This window comes from Trichoplax adhaerens, genomic scaffold (genome assembly GCF_000150275.1).
Source record: "Trichoplax adhaerens TRIADscaffold_3 genomic scaffold, whole genome shotgun sequence".
In the NCBI taxonomy this organism is placed as follows: Eukaryota; Metazoa; Placozoa; class Uniplacotomia; order Trichoplacea; family Trichoplacidae; genus Trichoplax; species Trichoplax adhaerens.
The window spans coordinates 6,635,254-6,657,696 of NW_002060945.1; the positions used below are offsets into that span (position 1 = coordinate 6,635,254).

The following is a 22,443-nucleotide window of genomic DNA, read 5'->3' on the forward strand; positions in this document are numbered from 1 at the left end:
TTTGCTTATTGTAACATTTAAAAGTGTAATTGTCCAGGAGACTTTCTTAGTTGATCAAATAGAAATACTTGATATTGTTCAATTCAATTATGACACTTTCAAAAATTCTCTTACTTATGCAACAATCGACCGTATAGAAAAGATAGATAATGTTAAAGAAATCTTAATTAGCCGTTACTTCTAAAGAAAGTTTCATGAAATTTCTTAACTCTTACAATATAGATAGCATAAGTACATATAGATAGAGATAGATAATATTTTTCTAATCTACTTTAGCTTTTGATTGAAATATCATTTTCGTACAAGCTTTCAACATTCGATAGATAATATAGAGTACAATTAGTACGAATAGCATAACATCTAGGTTGTATAGTTCGTAGAACCACAATTTCTCTCCTTCTACTTTTAGATGATGAGCTCCTTCCGCTTGCACAACGTATTCAATCCAGTCGACAATAGCATCTCTTGCCGTTCTTGGCGAGCTTTTGAGAATTTTAGATATTCTTTTGGCGTTTTCTCTGTATCTAAGCGTATATACATAAATGTAGACGTATAAAATCTTTAATCTGTATACATCACTTAAACAGGAGACATTACTCATATACTGTATCTATCATTTATCATTCAATAAGAACTTAGATATTAAGCTATGTAGCATACAGACTTTACAACAACTGTATAAGTCTATTTAGGAACAGCACCTGACGAGATATGACGAGATATGTAGTCTAATATTTAACGACATCTTCGATAGAAATAATGTTAAATAATTCTTATTCAAAGAGTTATATAGAGTCTTACGGTACCTTTTATTGGCAGTGATTTCAGTAACTGCACTTGTAATATCGCTCATTGTGAATTTGTAAAAGTCTACATGAACTCCAATTTCGGTGCGAATTATTCTGCGAATATTACCCATTTGCTCTTCCATAGCCGGCATTCCTATCATAGGTACACCATGATAGGCCCCTTCGTACACGCCATTTGAACCACAATGAGTGATAAAGGCAATAGTTTTGTTATGACCAAGAAGATCATTTTGAGGCATCCATTCGACAATTTTTACATTTTCAGGTACATGTTTAATTCTTTGCTTCGTTTTCCATATAATTTGATGAGGTAATTGACTTAGAGCTGCTACCATTTCCGTTAATTTATGATCTTGAATCTGAAGTTCACTACCTAACGACAGAATTATAACACCTTGATCGCCGGAATTTTGCATAAATATTTCAAATGATTGAGGTAATGGCGAGGGTGGTACGGGTGTTAGCGGTCCTACAGTGTGAATATTTGGTGGTATAGGTACGGGATATTCGATAGCAAAGTCAAGAGTTGCTAAATAAACAGAAAATTTTCTACGTAACTCAAATAATGTTAAGTTTGTAGCAATATTATGCTTAAATCTTAACGTATTAAGCATTTTAGAGGACCAATTTTTTATTATAGCTTCCATTCCTAAACCAACGATAACGTTCATTGCTCTTTGTAAGAAACTCATATCCTTTGAAAACGGTCCTATCAGAGGTACATATGAATAAGGTGTATAAGCTCCCAGAAAGGTATGAAAGCCAACGATGCTTCCTGAGGTTGAAACGTGTACCGACGGCTTGTTTAATACCTCCTTTAAAAGAAGACTACATACAAGTAAATCATCGGCGACAATAACATCGACATCTTGAAGTGATTGGATTAACGTTTGATTCGATAGCATTGCATCACAATATCGTGTTTGTATATCACTGACATAACTTAGTGCTATAAATGGATTAGTGGTAGTAAATACTTTTTGAAGTTCAGTCTGAGTAAAGGGTCTTTCAATGTCATATAAGGCAAAAGCAGAAGTCTTTAATTTCTTAAGGACTTTAGGCTCATTTGAAATAATAGTAATAGGCTAGATCACAAAACCAACAAAAAATTAGTTTTTTCATTTCTTAATTCAAATCGTAGAGAATAGTAACTCAGGAAGGTATTATTGCTATAAAGATTCGTATTGAATATTAAAAACTTATAAATTTTTCAATCCAATAGACTTTCATTTTTCAAAAAGGCAGTAACTGATGATATTCAATTCGGATACAATGCATCAATAATGTTTACAGTACTATCGATGACTACTTATGATTTTCTGTATGTATGAGCTATAATAAGATAATCAGTACATTCAAAAATTAAAGATTTCGGCTGATGAATGAATTAATTTTTAAAATAGCATTAATCACTGTTTTGTTGCCTCTTATTTTCTTACGCATTACATATTTTTAAATCAGTTATTTCACTTGAATCGTACTGTTATAGGCTGATTAGTACAGCTTATCTTTTGGAAGGGATTGTAAAGTACTGTAATAATTCTACTGTATACATATCACTAAATTAATTTACTTTATTAATTTGATACTGATAGTTAGAGGTTACTTATTCTATGACCCTATACTGAACTAGTCATAGCTGCCAGTAGGTTATTAATATGTTATAAAATAGTATGAAGGAAAGGATAGTGATGTAGAGTATTAGAAATATCGATACATCGTTGAGAAAATTGGCAAGACACATACCGTATGACCTCTTTTAATCAGATGTTGCGCAATGATATCCGCCGATAAAGGATGGCTGCCAGCAATAAACGGCAATATAGCGACTTTTAACGACGATATACATGGCAATGCAAAGATTAATAGAATAAGTAATATGCTGGGCTTGTTGTTAAAGAAATGTCGGATCGGCTGGTTGTCAGGCATTTTTGGCTAGTCTGAGTGCATGGATCAGGTCTCAATATCACAATTACCTGGAAATTAGCTATCGTTTACTGCTGGCATGAAAAAGAAAGTGATTACTATACCAAATCTCTGCTGGCCTATCTTAACGATAGCACTTTAGTTTGTGTGATGATATGGTGGCCCCAAAACTGTGAACTATGGATTTGCGTCTGCGTAAAAGACGTCATTACATTCAAAAAAGAATTTACTGATGCAATTAGATTAAAAATTTCATCCGTTCGAGGCTAGAAATTATCTCAATGTTTGCAATGATTTCGACGATTAGCAGCGTTTCTCTCCGTCAATTTAATAGGTCTTCAATTCAATTTTTTGTCAATTCGATAAAGACTATGACTTGCAGCTACTTAAGTAAACTATTAGCTAGCTGCAAATACTGTAAGTCTTATAGCAATGACTTGCTATTATTCATTTAATTCTTCCTGATGATGGTATATTAAGGATAATTTTGAATCTGGCCAAGAACTTGCTACTTGATTAATAGTAAGAAATAACTAAAATTTGAATTCGCTGACATAGAGAGAGTGAATTAGAAGTCTTAGAACTTGCGTGGAGTAAGAGGGAGATGAAGCGAGTTACAGTATAATGACTAATCATTTTATCCTTCTAATAATATCTTTCTTAATATTTCGATAAATCTTACTACTCTATCAGTCGGACTATTATCGAATTACGCTATGGCTATGATACTTCGACTCTTGAGCTAACGCTTGGCTTGAAATACTTATGGTCACGTTTTTAGATATATTAGAGAGGTATAAAAAAGAAACAGATGACAGCGATAATTGAAACTTTACTAGTAACTCAACTATTCTAATTATAATTATTCTTGGTGTGACTACGATAATATAAGCTTACGCAAACACGAATAATAATTACATAATAGCTATTCATTCAATTTATTATTAGCATTATCCCAGTCCTTTATAAGCGCATGCACTCGCTTCTATTTGCCAAGCCTCTTTTTAACATCGGAGTTTCGGGACAGCGCCGCGCCGTTCCAACATCTTTCCTCACTTTTACGTTATATAAGTCGAGCTTGTAACGTCTTTTATTGTAGTTATTCTTTAAAAGTAACTATTTTACTCCATATTTCTGACTTGGACATCTAAATTGATCGCTGACTATGGGTAAAATCTGGACCTTTACGGGGTTATGCTTGCTGATTACTCTTGCATCGTTACCTTGCACACAATCCTTGAAAGTTGGTGTCTTACCCATGATTGGAGGAAGCCATACATTGTCTATGGACTTAATTACCCAACAAATAATCAAAAGAGGCCATGAAGTAAGCACGTTCAAAAATTTCTATACCTTAGATTCTAACTAAGAACTAGCTAACATTAAGAGAGCCTACACATTTTCTACATTAATTTTCTAAAATTATACTAATAAAAGATCGTTCACGTTATTTTACCAGCACGAATAAGTCTCAATCTTACTAAAAGAGTGCACCTTTTAAACATTAATTCTTTTATTCCTAGGCAGTTACAATTATATCGAACGAGCCTGATCGACTGAAAAAGCTGAAGCCTTCTCCTCTAGCTCTATTTGAAATCGATCGACCCGCAACCTCGGAAGATTTCCAGTCACTATTGATCTCGAGTGATCCATTATATCCTGTTTATGGATTATATGATATACAGACACGCTATTGCGATGCTATCTTATCGAATAAAACTTTACTACAATCGATTCAAGATGTAGATATTGTAGTCAGTGATGGTATCTACTTCTGCAGTATACTATTGCCTGAAGTATTGAACAAACCAAATATACAAATATCATTTTCCGGAGGAATCATAGGCTTCCATACCTTCGTAGGCCAGTATGAACCCAGTTCTTATATACCGCTACGAATCACACTATCTGCTTCTGGAAATGTAGAGAAAAAGATGGCATTTGCACAACGAGCTGCTAATTTCATCTTTGGTAAAATTTTTTTTGCCTTGATGGAATATTTTTCAGTGAGCGTAGTCAATAAATTAAGATTCAAGCACAATATCAGTACACATTTGACACTGCATCAATTACGTCAAAAACCTTCATTATTTCTAACCGCAGTCGATTTCTCAATCGAATATACGAGACCATTACCACCTTATATTCAAGCCATAGGACCTATTACTCCAAAGCCTGCATCGCCACTACCTCCAGCTTTCCAAACTATTATGCAGAATTCGACTAGTCGAGGCGTAGTTCTTGTATCTTTTGGTAGCGAACTTCAACTGTCTGATGATAATTTACCGAAAATGACGGCAGCATTAGGCAAGTTACCCTATACAGTTATTTGGAAAACTAGACAAAAAATCGATAATATACCTAGTAATGTTAACGTAGTACAATGGGTACCTCAAAATGATATCCTTGGCCATCGTAAAACTATTGCATTTATAACACATTGTGGAAGTAACGGTTTATACGAAGGTGCATATCACGGAGTACCTATGATAGGGATGCCAGGAATGATAGAACAAATAGGCAATGCTGAAAGACTATTACGTGCAGGAGTTGCAATCTATGTGGACTTTAACAACTTTAGCGAAGCAGATATTATTAACGCCGTGACGGAATTGGTCGAAAATAAGAGGTACTTAATTTAGCTTTTTAAGTTCAGAATTTTATCTTGTATGCTTTCTTAATAATCACACTTAAATTTGAATCTTTATCAAGACATAATGAATAATTATCTATATTTCTTCTACAAATACTGATCTTAAACTAGCTTGCTATAGAAGGGAACTATAAATTTTAAATAATACGCATTCTCTACTGTTCAATTAGATTATAATGTGAAATATAAATTAATCTTAAACCGATACTGCTATATTCTAAGCATTATCATCTTAGTTATACATAATTAATTATAGTACGAAGATACGTAAAAAATAGTAAGGATATCAGAGTAACAAGAAATCGACTTTAAATATTTGTTTTAGATATAAGGACAACGCAGTTAAGATTTCCAAAGTTATAAAAAGTAGACGAAGATCGCCTACGGACACTGTTGTTGATTGGATTGAATATGTTGTGGAAACAGACGGAGCTCATCATTTAAAAGTAGAGGGAGAAAATTTATGGTTTTATGAATTCTACAATTTAGATGTTTTACTAGTAGTTACAGCTATAATCTATATTATTTATTGCGTGCTAGCATTTTTTATAAAAGCAATTTGTAGTTCAAAATCTAAAGCCAAAGTAGATTGAAAGTAGATTGAGTATGAAATTTAGTAGCTTTTTTCTATACCTGTTACCTCGAATACAGTAGATGCTATACGAGAATTCCTTAGTATAAATAAGTAGATATACATTTTTATAGTTAGTTTGCAATCACTTCTGTAGGTACGATGATTTACTACTTTGTCCATAAAATAATTTTTCTTTTGATAAGATAAGTAGTAATTGTCGGTTCAATAGCTAAGACCACGTGAATTTTCCATATTTTAGCCGTACATAGCTGATTTTACAAACAAATTTATTATATGCGTTAGTATAGTTTAAGAAAACAAATAAAACTAAACTAGTTTTCTACTTTAAGTAAAACACTATCTAAAAGTTAATAAGGCTCTCATGAGCGAACCTCTAAGAGCTTCGAGTCTGGATTTTGCTACGGCAATTGCATAACGAAATTCTGTAAATAAAGCGTTAAGATAATTTATTTTAAAATTTTACTACAATTACCAAAATTCAATTTTACTAGCGGTGCATACCAGTGTAGAATCTAAAGTAATATGTTACTTTCTCACCTTGTAATTATAGCTCGCTACCGAGTAATATTATTAAAATAGCTCCTCCTGTAGATTTCTAAATAAAATCTTCAAAATACGACCTTATGTGGTAATAATGATGGAGACTGAATAGATGATATTCCAATAAAACGTACATATACAGGAATACTGTTGTGTTTATATCGTAAATCATTTACAGCATTGTCGCATGACTATGTACAGAATATCCCTAGAAAAATTGGCTTCGCACTGTATTGCCTAATCGCTGTAGAAATGAAAGTTTGGAGAATAGAAAGCTGGATGACTGGGTATATACAGTAAGGTGCAGGTCGATATCATTCAGAAAAGGTATTAAGGCTTAAAATATCGTCATTGAAGGCGATAATTATGAATGACTTTGTAATACTTCCGGTATTAAGATACTCCACACAGAGACGTCATTACTGGCAACAAGATCAGCGACTTAAAGCGTAGTAAATTCTTGTTAGAAAGTGTAATATCAGAATAGTGAATCTAAACATTCACATGATGAAATCGAATTTTTAAAGGACTTCTTTTTGCAAGCATAATTTGAGTATCCTCCTCAGTAATTGGATTATTCATATCATGTTATACTCATGGAGATGGCTTTAACCTTTTCATACGATGTAGTCTATAGAATAAAAGTGCCATAGTCTGCAAAGACACAATTAGACAACTTTAGATATGGTGATAATAGTGAATATAAGCCATGGTGTTTTATACATTGTACATAGGATCTAAATATATAGTTTGAGTATATTTACAATGCATAGGTATGTTTACCGATGTAGCACTCAATTGAAAATTTTTTAATTTCTAGATATTCAATAAATAAAACTATTGACTATATATGTTATCATTTAGTTATATTTGAATTTCGATCTTGGCTTATAAATTTTAATCATAAAGTGCTATAATAATCTATTAAAAATATATTCCATCAATACTATAAATGCAAACACATGCCATTTGTCAATTAAAATATCGCTTAAAGGTTGAAAAAAATTTCTCTCGTGATATACTGTACCTTTATATGGCCTCCAGGACAAAACACACCGAACTCTATATTCAATACTGAAGAGTGTTCTAGTTAGTTTCTCTCCCTCTCTTTTAGTAATCCCTAGTCTAGTAGTCCATTGCTGAGGTAAACAAGATGGTGTACTGTAGACAGATTTATTTATATTTTTTCCATTATTTGCCTATAGAGACCCCATGAACACTACAGAATAATTACATAATTACATATGGCATAACTCTGTACATTACTGTATATTATAAATTATGGTATTTGATCCATTAAAGGCCTTATTATTGAATAGTACGTGTTTATATAAGATAACTAATAGTTCAAAATTTCAGCCCTATTATTATGACATATTAAATTGCTCAACCATAAAGAATAGTACTGTATCAATCTCTTTGGTAGTTTAGGGCTGCAATAGTTCAATTATTAAAATCTCTGCAAATATAGTGATTAATTATAATATGAAAAGTTACTTGGCCTATCGAAATTAAGTCTTCTGCCTGGATAGTATTTGGCAGTACTACTCGTTTCTATTAATAACAATTATACGTGTACATATACCGTTCATCGCTTCGAGGGAAGCTTCTAATAGAAATTATTTCCATATAGAACTTTTAATTCTGTTAGATACTATTGCGAGTGACTAGTTAAATATGTTGCTGTTTATTGTCGTCAAATACGATGTTTATATAAAATTATCGCTATAGCTAGCTAGCTGTTATATGCATTCAATAGTTAGCATAATTTAAAATTACCCCTCTGTAGTCCTTACTCTGACAGGGTAAATTATTTTACTTGTACGTATATATGTTATACGTTCAATTTGTTTATTACGAAGAAATTAGCCATTTACGTGTCTACTATGTTACCTCAGGAAATATATCATAATCTTATCTTACGTAATATATAGGTTACATTAGTTAAAGCCAAAACATAGTTACTCTAGCAATAAAAGTATAAGAACACACTTAATCGATAATTAATAAATCGCATCATAATTTTTGTAGAATTATTCTTTCTGGAATCTGTGTTTTATACACAAATTAAAAGGTTACTCTACAGTAATGATTTCGTAGCTCGATTATATATCGCAGATGCCTCTGCATTTATATTCGTATATCTCATCACATGAACACTATGGAAACCGCAAAAAATCGAACCTTGTGCAGGACTACCTACAGAGTTAATGGACATAAAAAAAGTGTCGCAAAGATACTAAACTAGCGTCCAATAATAATTTATCACGTAATTTAAATTATGCATAACAGATATGAGCGGCTATCGTAGCCATTTCTTAGTTTAATATTTACTAATCAGATTTTGCTTTCGTTGTCGAACAACAAATTCTATTCGTAACATAGTTTAACAACCGATAAGAAATATACAACATCAATATTATAAATGCAAAGACATCCAAGTTATAAAGTTCGTAAAACGATAGCATTTCGCCTTGTACTTTCAAATGATGAGCACCGTCTGTATCGACTGCGTATTCTACCCAATCTACAACTGTATCTCTTGCCGATTTACTGCTTTTAAGAATTTTTGAAATTTTCTGTACGTTTTCTTTGTATCTATTAGAGTAAAAGTTGAATTAAGTGCTACATTGTAGAAATATACTGTATTTAACATCATTACAATAGATAAAAATACGTGATATAAATCCAAGTCTATCAAGTATTTACTTTACTACCTCAAATCATAACTTGAAATGTTTTACTCGCTTTTTTAAATTATAAATTAGCTTAATTAGTTAAAGATAACTTACTTAAACTGATAGAATGTAATGTACATAATATTTGCAATACCCCCATCATAGATTAAAGCAGTATATACTGAATTATTACACATGTGCCTCTTTTTTATTATAATGTATTCGATCGTTAGAGATACGTAATATTGTAAATGATAATGTATTTCTAATACATCTATTTTATAATAACGACGAAAGGTATATATGAAGATATAAATAGAAGGTATCTATTTATAATCTATATTATCAATGATTACCTTGGACTTGCTGCTAATGCATTTATGGCGTTAATAATATCTTCAGACGTGAAGCTGTAGAAATCAACCTCTAACCCTATTCCAGCATGTTTCATTCTTTGAGCATTAAGCTGTTGCTCGATCATAGATGGCATAGCTATCATTGGAACGCCATGATACGCTGCTTCGTATAAACTATTCGAGCCACAATGTGTTATTAGAGCGACTATTCTCTTGTGACCAAGAATATCATTCTGAGGAGTCCATCCGAAAGTTTTAACGTTCTCAGGTAAATTATCCACAGTCTGTTTCGTCTTCCATATAACATTATAGGGTAATTGACTTAAAGCTTTAATCATCTCCGACACTTTATAATCTTCTAACTGTAACTCGCTACCGAATGACATTAAAATAGCTCCTTGCTTCGAGTTTTGTATAAAGTTTTCGAATATTTGAGGTAGCGGTGATGGAGATTGAGGAGATAAAGGTCCCACTAGATGGACATATGGAGGTATAGGTCGAGGGTATTCGATTGAAAAATCCAGTGCCGATAAATGCAAGGACAATTTTCTTTGTAATTGAGCAAGGCTTAAGTGTGTACTAATATTATGTTTGGATCTTAATTGTTCGGCAACTTTTTCGCAATCCCATTGAAAAATTCGCTCCATTACTAATTTACCAATAACGCTGATTAATCGTTCGAAAAATGATAACTTACGCGATGTTAGAGACGGATGGGTGGGTACATACGATGCAGGTCGATAGCGGCCATAAAAGGTATGTACACCAAGGATACCACCGTTGAAATAAATGTTAATGAAAGGTTTTTGCAAAACTTCAGGTAGTAAAATACTGCAGACGTAAACTCCATCGCTGACGACAATGTCGATATCTTTAAGCGATTGTAGTAGCGTTTTGTTGGAGAGTGTAGCATCGCAATATCGCTTCTGTGCAGCCATAAAAAGCCGCCAAGTTTTGAAAGGATCTTTCTTAGTAAACATATTCTGTGTATCACTTTCTCTAATTGGTTCATCGATTTGATATAACGCCAAACGAGAAGGCTTTAGCTTTTTTATGTGATGCGGTTCATTGGACATTATCGTCACGGTCTATGCAAATATCGAAAATTATTCCCATTACATAGTGTAAGGATATTATGATTATATGGACAACGTATTAAAATAGAAGATGATTTGATACAGTATTACTAGTATTCGCTAATTCAACATAAATCACAGTAAATAAAAAAAACCTCTTTATACAAATTACCTCATGGCCTCTCTTTATTAATTGCTGTGTAATTACATCCATACAATAGGAATGACTGGTTCCCATCATAGGGAGGATGGCAACTTTATACGATGATCCTTGTGAAATCATCATCAGCACACATAAAAGTGTGCAGTAGTAAACGCATGTTCTTGCATAAGTCATTTTCTCATCAATAGAAGAGCCTTAACGATTAGTAAATAAAGACAAGATTATAAAGATTGTATCGATGCAATACAAACAAGAGATAGTTACTATTTTTATCTAGAAATTAAAATTACTATTACTGATGGACTGTAATCACATTACTTTTTAAACGTTTCGTTTCCTACACTCTAGAGTAGCTGAGTAATACTCATTCAGCTTCTAATCCTCTCCTCTTATCCTAGCGAATTAATCTTACTAACTGCTTTTTAAAATAATATAAATCATAAATTAGTTTATTTCTTTGCCGATAATTTGATTTATTGCACTCTTGTCGCTGTTCTTTATCTCAGATGCAACGAAGATGGTATACTCTACCAACATGGAATGACTTAGATGTGCTTGATGAAATTAGCTAATTTAAAATCTACCTTTCGAAACTCTCAACTTCTGTTGTAAACAGGTAAAAATTATTCAAAATGCTGCTAAATTTATCTACTTGATTAGAGCGACATTAGTTTCCTTTAATTTATGATAAGTTTGTAAACATTGATATATACGAAAATAAAAGAGGGTAAATACTGCGTTAAATCCTTACGACTGGTGAAATAATTCAGACTAAAAAAGGACTATCCAATTTATCCAATAGAATGAACTCTACTTTATTTTGCTTTAGTAAATTATAAGTAGCCGGTTGGATAGGACATTAATAATAAACTACTATTTCAGCATGACTTATATACTGGTTGAACCGACCGTATACCTACCAGTGACTGATAGTTTGTAAAAATTGCGAAGAAATAAAACAACTCAATAATGTAGTAAAAATAAAATAAAAAACGACAAGTACTCAAGGTTGCAATGATCTGTATTCGTAAAACTTTAGCCAAATTCAAAGTAAATGCCTTCAAAACTTAAAGACCTAATTAGTGACTACATTATAGCTAAACAGTTTTCCACCGGTATACTCGTACAGGGCTCCCTACGCCCATGAAATAGTGGTCCAATTTTACTGAGACGTGTAAAATATCTCTCAATCAGGTGATGCGAGTAAAATTACTAGCAATGCCATTCAATTTTACCGTACTTGAGCTTAGTGAAATCAATTTCTACCGCTTATTTTTACCTTGGTAAGTATTGCTTGGAGGCAATCGCTTGGTTAGGTCGCCAGTGGTTAATAAAACTAGGCAAAAGCTCTTCTAAACTATTTAATTAACAGAAACTATTAAGTTGCTACGCAGGCCAGCTAAAATGAAAGATTCAAGATGTACAGACGTACAGACAACAGCTCGGTCTAACCTAGCCCAAAACTCGTCATTATCAACCTAATTTATATGCTGCATCAAGAGGTAGAGATTATTCTTTCTAGTATATAAATATAATCCATGATAGAAATATCTATGTTGCATTATCTTCTGCAATGGTATTTGTGATGGAGAGTTGAATGATTCAGCTGAAGTAGATTTCATTGCTACTTAGAGATTTACACAAATACATTGAGTAAGAAAATCGATTCTTTATTGTAAACTTTATGTGTGAGGGAGTTACAGTAAAGTAGCGCATAAGCTGTTGTAAAGTAACCTGAGAATTATCATAAACATTGCAATTATTGCAAATAACTAAATCTAAGGCAAAAATTGCAATACGTCAAAATGATTAACATCGTAACTAATGCAACGAACTAAATCTGAAGCAGAAATTGTTATACGTATCGTTAAAATAATTAGCATTATAACTATTACAACCAACTCAATCTGAGATACAAATTGTTATTATTTATAGCTTTATAGATAAAATACATACACAGAACAAAATTGTAAAATTAGATACAACATATTCTATAATATATGTAATAGCAAATGATCATAGAAAATAGCTAAGACTGTAAAGGCTATAATAAATAACCAGCACAATGAAATCTTATGCCCTATAGTATTTTCTTAATTTTCATGTTAGTTCTTTATAGTATAATCTAAGATTCGTGATAGAACGATTCTCTATAGTATCATCTCGTGTGATAATTATTTTCTTGATTCTTGGGCTATTTCTATTGCTCATAGACAGTGATTGTATGAAGTAACGGCGCGAAATCGTAAACGCTTAAATAGACACAGATTATTGTTTATCGTGTAAACTTCACAACAGAATAATTCTTAATTATGCTATCTTCTGTATAAATATAAAATTTTTTTATTAATGTAGTGCTATATCACGCAGATAGTAGATAAAACTTTAAAATTATAGATTTTTATTAAATTCTCAAGTTTACCAATGTAGATGCTATATTAAGTAGATAGAGAATAAAATTTTGCAATTATCAATATTTTTATTAAATACTAAAGTCTGTTATTAAAATCATGTACTAAGTGTTATTTTGACGCCCAATATTAAATTGTAGAGTTGCAACATACAATAGAATTCCCATGTTTGATTTATTGAATTATACAGATTAAGTAAGGCATAGGTACCAGTGGATATGAAAAGTTCGGCTTGTAATGAGTCTTCATGATAGAGTAATATCATGGCATCTTCTGTCATAATATCATATTTCTTTGTGTTTTCATGAGATTATAGCATAACTGTATTTTTCGTATTGGAAATCGATTAAGATGTTGTATAAATTAGAACTACGCCAACATGTTCATAGGATCACGATTTTCCCCGTTCATAAAGCGGGTATGATGCTAGTTATATAAAAGCTTTTTTGTCTGTATATTGCGCATTACAGTACTGTACATACCTGATATGTGAGTACATAAAGGAATAATTAGTAAAAATTACAGGTAAGGTACTCGAGTAACTAGACATCTTCAGCGTACATACGCCCGGGAACACTAGTAATTAAGTAAAAATAAATAAACGCTTCCGTTGACTGAAAATTTACACTTTATTAACTGTGAAGTTAAATTTTTATATTAACAACCTCGCTTATTGCTTCATGTATACTGAAAAATTAGCTCATGAAAGTTCATCAAGGTCAATATCGGAAATAATTACATATAAATATCATACTACAGCGAAAATAACTTCATCTACCAAATCCTACCTGTATCGAGGACTTCTGAAAATTACAAATTAGTTCTTGTACGTATTAAATATATATCGCTAAATGCGAAAAGTTTACTATAATATTTAGTAATGGCCATGTTTACACAAAGTCTGTACATATGGGGTAAAATACTACAAATTACTAATCTAGGAATAGATCAGCTCGAATTTATAAATTAGATAGTCAATTTATATTCAATACGAGTAAATTTTAAGCTTTACTTTATTAATCACACTTTGTTTTCGCGTTTAATCTGCGCATTCTAGTTATAATATACTTTAATAATCGATAAATTACATACAGTATTAACATTATAAAAGCAAAGACGTCTAGGTTATAAAGCTCATAAAACCATAACGTTTCACCCTGTACTTTCAAATGATGAGCACCACCTGTATCTACTACATATTCTATCCAATCCACAATTTTGTCTTTGGATGATATCTTTTTGTCTTTAAGAGTTTTAGAAATTCTTTGGGCATTCTCTTTGTATCTATAAAAGCGCAAGAAGGAAAGAAGTAGAAAGCGCATTAAGTGAAACATTGAAATTGATCTTTCATACAATTAACTCCTTGTTATCATACGAATGGATATAGTGCACTGTGGTTTACCTTGCTAATATATCTTCTACTATATTAATTATTACAGCCATTGAAAATTGAGTAGTGCTGTGCAAGAGGATATAATAGCAATACCACTATGAATATTATGTAAAATTGTATCAGCTAAAATTTAACTTGGAGGGTAATCCATCAACAGTATCACCGTGAAAAGAAAGACGAATGTTAGAAAGCATATTCTACATCAATCTACTCACAGTTTTAAGTCTTACCTCGAATCCGATAGTAGCATCTTTACGCCATCGACGATATCGTTAGAGCTGAATTTGAAGAAATTGACTTTTATTTCAATTCCAGCTTTTACTATCCTGATGACATTAAGGCGTTGCTCCATCGTTCCTGCCATCCCTAACATTGGAACACCATGATATGCTCCTTCATAGATACCGTTGGAACCACAATGAGTTATAAATAGGTCTAATTTCTTATGACCAAGAATATCGTTCTGAGGAACCCAACTGAAGGTTTTAACGTTCTTAAGTAGATTGTGGATATTCTATTTTGTTTTCCATATAACATTAAATGGTAATTGACTTAAAGCTTCCACTATCACCGGTAGTTTTTCATCTTGTATTCGTTGCTCACTACCTAATGACATTAAAATTGTACTATGTTCTGAGCTTTGTATAAAATCTTCGTATATTTGAGGCAAAGGTGATGGGTTTTGAGGATATAATGGTCCAACTAAGTGAAATATATGGAGGTCAAGGCCGTGGAAATTCAATAAAAAAATCTAGCGTCGATAGAAATAGAGATACTTTTCGGCGTATTTGATTCAGGCTTAGATGCGTGCTGATATTATGCTTATACCTTAAATCATTTGCAATATTCATAGATTCATAAGATAGGAAATTATCTAATATTAGCGAAAGAAATACATTACCTAATCGTTGTAAAGATGGTGATCCGGATAAATACGTAATTGGATGGCCATGTATATTCGATGCAGGTTGATACTGGCAACGTCCATGAAATGTGTGAATACCGATAATATCAGCCTTGAAACTGATAATGATATAAGGCTTTTGCAATACTTCTGGCAATGGAATGCCACAGACGTAAACGTTATCAGTAATGATAATATCAACATCATGCAATGATTTTATTAAAGTTTTATTGGAAAGTGTGGCATCGCAGTATCGTTTCTGGGCGTTAAAGAAGCTTAGCAGTGCGCTTAAGGGATTACTAGATTTGATGATTTCTTGAATTTCACCCTCAGTGAATGGTTTATCTATTTCATACAGCGCCAACGGTGATGGCTTGATTTTTTTCAGAATCTCTGGTTCGTTGGACATTATCGTGACGATCTATTCCCTCGATTAAAACAACAATATTAAAATAAGCTCAGGTAACCACAGTAGTTAATAAATAATGACAATATTGTTAAGTAGGTACGTGTATTCCTCTAGATATGCACCTATATGATATAAACTAGATGTGCCTGTGTATTGTCTACTAGAGCCGATTCCTATTTCTCCGTTAACAAGATATTAGTAATTGAAGTGAAAGTCTTCGCCCCAACTTTGTAGTTTCTAGACAACCTTTTACTAGTAGGGAAATCAGATTGAACTGTAGTTCCTTTTCGGCAAATCTAATATCGTACATTGTACCATCGACCACAGTCTTTTTTAGGCTTAATTTATTTATACAATAACGCTAGAAATCAACATAATCAAGCTAATAATAAATAAATGAGTTACCTGACGAACTCTCTTAATTAGATATTGTATAATGGGATCCATACAATATGAATGACTGGTTCCCATCATGGGCAAAATAGCGACTTTATAAGACGATCCTGGTGAAATCATGACTACTATTAAGAACAAACTGGTAAAAGCACGAGAGAATCTCATATTCCATGTCATCCTGCTGCCGATAATGATCAGTAATTTCTCTTGTAACCCCTATTGAGATCGCGATTACACAAAAATTCACGAAAATCTTAGATTAAGCTAACCGATTGATGACTGATAGAAATAGTTGTAAGCTGTGTATATTGTAGTAAAAGCCTTAATAGTAACCTTTGAATAGCTAATGACATTTATGGTCCTTAATAAACACCTCTAATTGTTTCATTCAAGTTCAAGTTATAGCTAAAAGAGACATAGACTACAGATATATGGACAATAGTTCCACCTATACCTCTTACCTCTCTCAGAGACCTTCTACTACTGTATGTTAATATTTCTAGGCAGTATTTACTGTAAAGGTAAAAAAGGCGTAGCCTCCTTGTAGTCTATAGTTAATAGCTGATAGTAATTCAAAAATAAATAAAAAATGAGATTCAAATTTACTGCAAGATTATACAAGAACATTGGACATTGCTTGGCGCAATCTTGCATAGTCATCTCTAATTAATAAGTATCCATGAATTGCTCATGTAATCGATCCATGATAAGGTTAATAGAGCTCACAATTCATCAACCTTATAATAAATAAACTGGAATAAAACAAACCCACCCTGTTGATACAGGTTGGCAATGTACCAATTTATGGGCTTATAAATAGTTAAATAGTACGAAATACACAGCTGATATTGCGTTACTACATTATCCAGAATAATCGCGTTATTGCACACCTTTGGGAATGTCGATATTATAGTTACTGACGAGCTATGCAACTACAGTTTACTCCTGGCCTGGATTATTGAATAAACCAAGTAGTATAATAATATCCTTTCCAGTAGTGCAGTCGGTATGCCTACATAATACCACATCCATCGACGACATATAGAGTAAAATCAATTTATGATTCTTTGACTTCGTTGTAAAAAGGGAATTTAACATCAAGTACTATCAACGTAATTCAAGGAAAAATCATCAATACTGCTATAAACTACATTTCTGCCAAGGCTATTAATTAGTTAAGATCTAATAACCACATAGAAGACTTTTACGGCTGTATTTCTCAGTCCTTAATCGATTTCTCTATCGAATATCCGAATACTGGACCAGTCAGTACCTCCGTGTACTAGCTCGTATAATATTAAACCGATCACTCCAGGATCTTCATCTCTATTACCTCAAGTATTTGAAAGTTTTGATGGTACACAAAATTCTAATAATTTAAGCATTCTTTTCATATCATTTGAAAGTGTAATTTGACTTCTTAATGAAAATTTATTAGAAAAGATAATACCATTACGACAATTGCAACATAGAATTATTTGTGTACAGATGCTGTAACTCTAAATTGACCAATTCTTATGCCTTAATCTACAATATTTTTTATAGAATATGTCATTGTAGTAATTTTACAGATAGAAGTTGATATACCTGAATATTGTATTTCTATTTAAGTTATATCCAATCTTTCTAATACATTTAATTTTAAATTCAATTTGACAAATGCGGTCATGCTTACCTGTTTAGCAGTAACAAGTATTACGTTATAATTATAGTAACCTATTATTAAGCAATATACTGAAATTGTTCTGAAAAGTAATTCGGTCTAAAAAAATTCGCAATACCTGTTGGCTTGATCGCATGTGTTTATTTATAAAAAATATTATCATTTAAGAGATAGATGAAGATAGTCCTTGGTAGAAGAATTAATGAATGTAATAAGAAATGGTTAACAAAAAGTTGAAGTTTTGGTTTTATTACTTTCGAAGGATTTTATCACATTAATCTGTCTTAGATGAACATTGTGATTTATAGAGTTTATTCTTCCAAGTCTTTATACACAATGATGCATCATCTATTAAATATAATAGCTGCTTGTAGAAAACCAAGATTATGAAGTTGATAGAAACACAAACTCTCTCTTTCTACTTTTAAATAGTGAGCTCTATCAGTTTGTGCGACATTCTCAATCCAATCGATAGAAGTATTCGTTGTCAATCATTCATTGGTCTTGATAATTTTAGGCATTTCAGTTTTATTTCTCCATTAAAGTAAACTTTATAATTTGGTAATCGTTATTTATGGGCTACTATCATCCACTTTTCATAAAACAAGTTTAACTAGAAGTGTAGATAATTATAACATTACTACTTATACGCTACTGTGCTACACAGGAGTATTGTTTCAAGTAAAGTTCAACTTCGATTGCAATTTGGCCATGTAGCATATTCATTCATTCATTATTTATCTTATTAATTGTCCCGCATTATATTTATATAAATGTTAAGATGATGCAATAAAATTAAATCAGTTGGTATCCTGGTGTGAAGACTGCATGATGGTAAATCAATATAACTATACTATCTATCAGATCTAAGTACGGTGTTTTAAGTAATAGACGTTTTGTTTACTAATTCATATCTCCTGTTGAGTTAATGTTCGAGTATGATAGTCATAATTAATCATAATGATCGATTTTCGGAGTGAAGTTCATTGGTGCAATTTTGGTGATTCATTATTTATATTCGAATGAATTGAAGTCTCTTATGTTATGGCTTAAAAACTACTGTATCCGCTGTTAGAAACAGTTGATTTACCGATCAATAACCCCTACAGAGTTGTAACAGAAAGGTCTAAGGTACGGAAAGTCATGATTCAAAGTATATTGCGACAATTGATCTGATGACTAAACTGTGCCATACAGTATGCTACAGAGTTACAAGATAAAGACCAATCTTCTTTATAGCATACGTTCACAACACTGTAATGGGAATAATGTAAACTTTAATGTATTATAAGCATCAGGACCGTTGTAGATTGGAACCATGCTACGCTATGAAGTATAATACAGTAGCATTCGCTACAAATAGAATAGTATCCTCTAAGTTGAAGACTTGTCCCATTTTGATGCAGCCTGTAAGGCAAATAAATAGGCAGAAAAAAAATGAAGACACTCTCAAGAGTTTGTGTGTTTTTTATGCTGATAATATCAACGCCATGCATACTAGCACTGAAAGTTGGTGTGCTACCGCTGGTAGCTGGTAGCCACACATTATCCATGGATGCCATTACACGACAAATACTTCAACGAGGCCATCAGGTTACATAAACATACGTAAAATGAAAAAATCAACAAATGGACAGGCCATCGTTAAAAGATGTAGTTAACATAAATTTCTAATACATAGTTTATCGCCACTTTAGATATTTTACTAAATTTATGCCATCAGCTATAAATGTAATTATGAAAAGTAATAAAGTACACAATTAAGCTGTACATTGGCTGATTTTGCTATCGATGATGAAATCGATCGAATTCGAAGTTAGCTATGAAGGATAATAAATTGCAGAAGGCTAAAAATAAGTAAATACGGTGGACTGTATTATAATACCACAACATTAGGTATCTCTGGATTTCATATACTAATGCGTCTAAATCTACCGCATAAAATGGAATATTATAACTGCCTGAGCCAAAATTCGATTTCATAAATATCTTCTTAATATCATCTTATGCTGTCTTTACTTAATAGCTCTTACACTAATCGCTCATCCTATTTTAATCAACAGGCAATTACCATTATATCAAATGAAGATCGTTACTTAAAGAGACTTATGCCTTCTGCTCTAGCCTTGTATGAAGTTGACGAACCTTTAACTGAAATGGATTCACAGAAAATGTTGACCTCTAAAATTCGATTACAAATTCTGCGAAACTTTTATGAGATACAGAGCCGATATTGCGATGCTACGCTATCCAATAAAACGTTACTACAATCTATTCAAGATGTCGATATTATAATAACAGACAATTTATACGTTTGTAGCATACTCTTACCTGAGCTATTAAATAAGCCAAGTATCATTATGTCATTTTCTGCTGGCATAGCCGGCATGCATACCTTTCTAGGAGAATATGAACCGACTACATATATACCGATTCATGGTTCTATGATATCATCACAGAAGATGACCTTTAAACAACGTGCTATTAATGTAATCCAAGGTAAAATTATGTATGCTGCTATGAATTACATCTCTGCAAGCGCTATTAATAAATTAAGATTAAAGCATAATATCAGTATGCATTTAACGCTGGATCAACTACGTAGAAAATTTTCACTGCACTTGTCTTCAATCGATTTCTCAATCGAATATGCCCGACCGTTGCCTCCTTATATACATGTTGTCGGACCAGTTACTCCAAGACCTCCATCTTCATTGCCTCCAATATTTGAAAATATTATACAAAATTTAAAGAACCAAACTATTATTGTCTTGTCGTTTGGAAGTGAACTTCAACTTTCTAACGAAAAACTACCGGAAATGGTAACAGCATTACGACAATTACCTTATACAATTATATGGAAAACGAAGCAAAACATCCAAAATATACCATCTAATGTTAAAATAATGGAATGGATACCACAGAATGACCTACTTGGATGTAATAAAACCATTGCACTCATAACACATTGTGGATGCAATAGTTTATACGAAGCAGCATATCATGGAGTACCAATGATAGGTATGCCAGCGATGATCGAACAAATGGGAAATGCCGCAAGAATGGTTCATGCAGGCATCGGAATACATGTCGATTTTCATTCTTTTGAAGCTGCGGATATGATCAATGCCGTTACAGAATTAGTAGAAAACTCAAGGTATGAGTTAGTAGTCATATGTCTTCATATAATAGTATAATTATAGACTAGGGCTACAATTTATAATATCAGTTACAGACTGACAAGAAATTACTAAGATGAAGAACACATACAGTACATACACTCTTCTACTACGGAAAAGATTTGCATCATTAATTTTAAACCAAATCATTAATGACACTGTGGTCTGATTTCAATCCAAAGTAGCTCAATAGTAATTTTATTTACTGTTACTGATATTGTACTATGCTTATACTACTGTACAGTACACGAAACTTGTTTTGCTTGAAGTTTTTACTTAAAGCAGTAATTATAGTTTCAACTAATTTGATATATTCAGTTATGCTGGCACGTTTACATGTAATAAATAATATATTACAGCATAGTAGTGCCCTTAGTGCTTTATTAAATGGTACTAGCGAGCTTTAAAAATCGAATCTATTTAACTAGGTACAAAGAGAATGTAGCCAAAGTTGCTAAAATTATTAAAAGTAACGGAAGATCGCCAGCGGACGCTATCGTCGATTGGATCGAGTATGTCATACAAACCGATGGAGCTCATCATTTAAAAGTAGAAGGAGAGAGTTTATACTTTTATCAATTTTACAATCTAGATATTTTACTTGTCATTATTATATTTATCATTATTCTATATCGTACGATAAAGTTTTATAAGAATTAGTGCTATAGTTCACAATCTAAAATAACGTAGACTATAAATAGCGTTCTTGTATAAACCAAGGATTATTACTATCTTCTTCCACAGGACGAATTACGCTAGTAATAGTAATAGTGCTATAATTTTGTACCTACTTGTATATTCTATTGCGTAGGAGAAAAGTTTGAGAGAAATTTATTCAATACGAGCGATTTTAAGTACAATATCATGCATTACTGTGAACACTTTGCTTACTGTTAGTATCTTCTGTGCATTATTGTGTAATGCGATGGCCATAGCAAACATAATTGCTAACTTTGAAGCGAGATTTGATATTTCAGTTCCGATTATCCAGTATTATATATTCTAACGGATAAATACAATGGTTATAGGATGCTCTATCACTGTTGTCTTGGTGAAGGTCTAACATTCTTACCACGAATAGATTGAGAATTAATATGTCACGCAAATATTGACTATAATTAAATTATGCTATAGCAATGAAAAAATTGCAAAATTCTACAACTGCAATAAAAATGTACAAGTCGACAAAAAAATGGAATTAGTATCAGTAGCTGTATAATTCATGTGTCTCTCATATTGGTTGATAATAGCATATGCATGCTAGCGTTAAAAATTAGTTTGCTACCATTGAC

At 32.2% G+C, this 22,443-nt stretch overlaps 5 protein-coding genes across 5 annotated transcripts; 2 read left to right on the top strand and 3 right to left on the bottom strand.

Moving 5' to 3' along the window:
* Positions 1–262: 262 nt before the first annotated feature.
* TRIADDRAFT_54724 (uncharacterized protein) lies at positions 263–2,738 on the bottom strand (the record flags this gene model as incomplete). The annotated part of the gene is made up of 3 exons (XM_002111061.1): positions 263–524; positions 807–1,894; positions 2,556–2,738. 3 exons carry the CDS (start codon positions 2,736–2,738, stop codon positions 263–265), a joined length of 1,533 nt encoding a protein of 510 aa, XP_002111097.1.
* Positions 2,739–3,900: 1,162 nt separating this feature from the next.
* Positions 3,901–5,981, top strand: TRIADDRAFT_54725 (uncharacterized protein; the record flags this gene model as incomplete). The annotated part of the gene is made up of 3 exons (XM_002110543.1): positions 3,901–4,062; positions 4,259–5,364; positions 5,714–5,981. 3 exons carry the CDS (start codon positions 3,901–3,903, stop codon positions 5,979–5,981), a joined length of 1,536 nt encoding a protein of 511 aa, XP_002110579.1.
* A 2,875-nt stretch (positions 5,982–8,856) lies between these two features.
* TRIADDRAFT_22929 (uncharacterized protein) lies at positions 8,857–10,495 on the bottom strand (the record flags this gene model as incomplete). The annotated part of the gene is made up of 2 exons (XM_002111062.1): positions 8,857–9,121; positions 9,558–10,495. 2 exons carry the CDS (start codon positions 10,493–10,495, stop codon positions 8,857–8,859), a joined length of 1,203 nt encoding a protein of 400 aa, XP_002111098.1.
* Positions 10,496–14,223: 3,728 nt separating this feature from the next.
* Positions 14,224–15,105, bottom strand: TRIADDRAFT_23203 (uncharacterized protein; the record flags this gene model as incomplete). Its single annotated transcript, XM_002111063.1, has 2 exons — positions 14,224–14,491; positions 14,831–15,105. Coding segments are annotated over 2 exons (543 nt in total), but the record flags the coding sequence as incomplete, so codon positions are not given.
* A 4,304-nt stretch (positions 15,106–19,409) lies between these two features.
* TRIADDRAFT_54728 (uncharacterized protein) lies at positions 19,410–22,237 on the top strand (the record flags this gene model as incomplete). The annotated part of the gene is made up of 4 exons (XM_002110544.1): positions 19,410–19,565; positions 20,036–21,129; positions 21,580–21,663; positions 22,180–22,237. The coding sequence occupies 4 exons, from the start codon at positions 19,410–19,412 to the stop codon at positions 22,235–22,237; spliced, it is 1,392 nt and encodes a 463-aa protein (XP_002110580.1).
* Between the last annotated feature and the right edge of the window lie 206 nt (positions 22,238–22,443).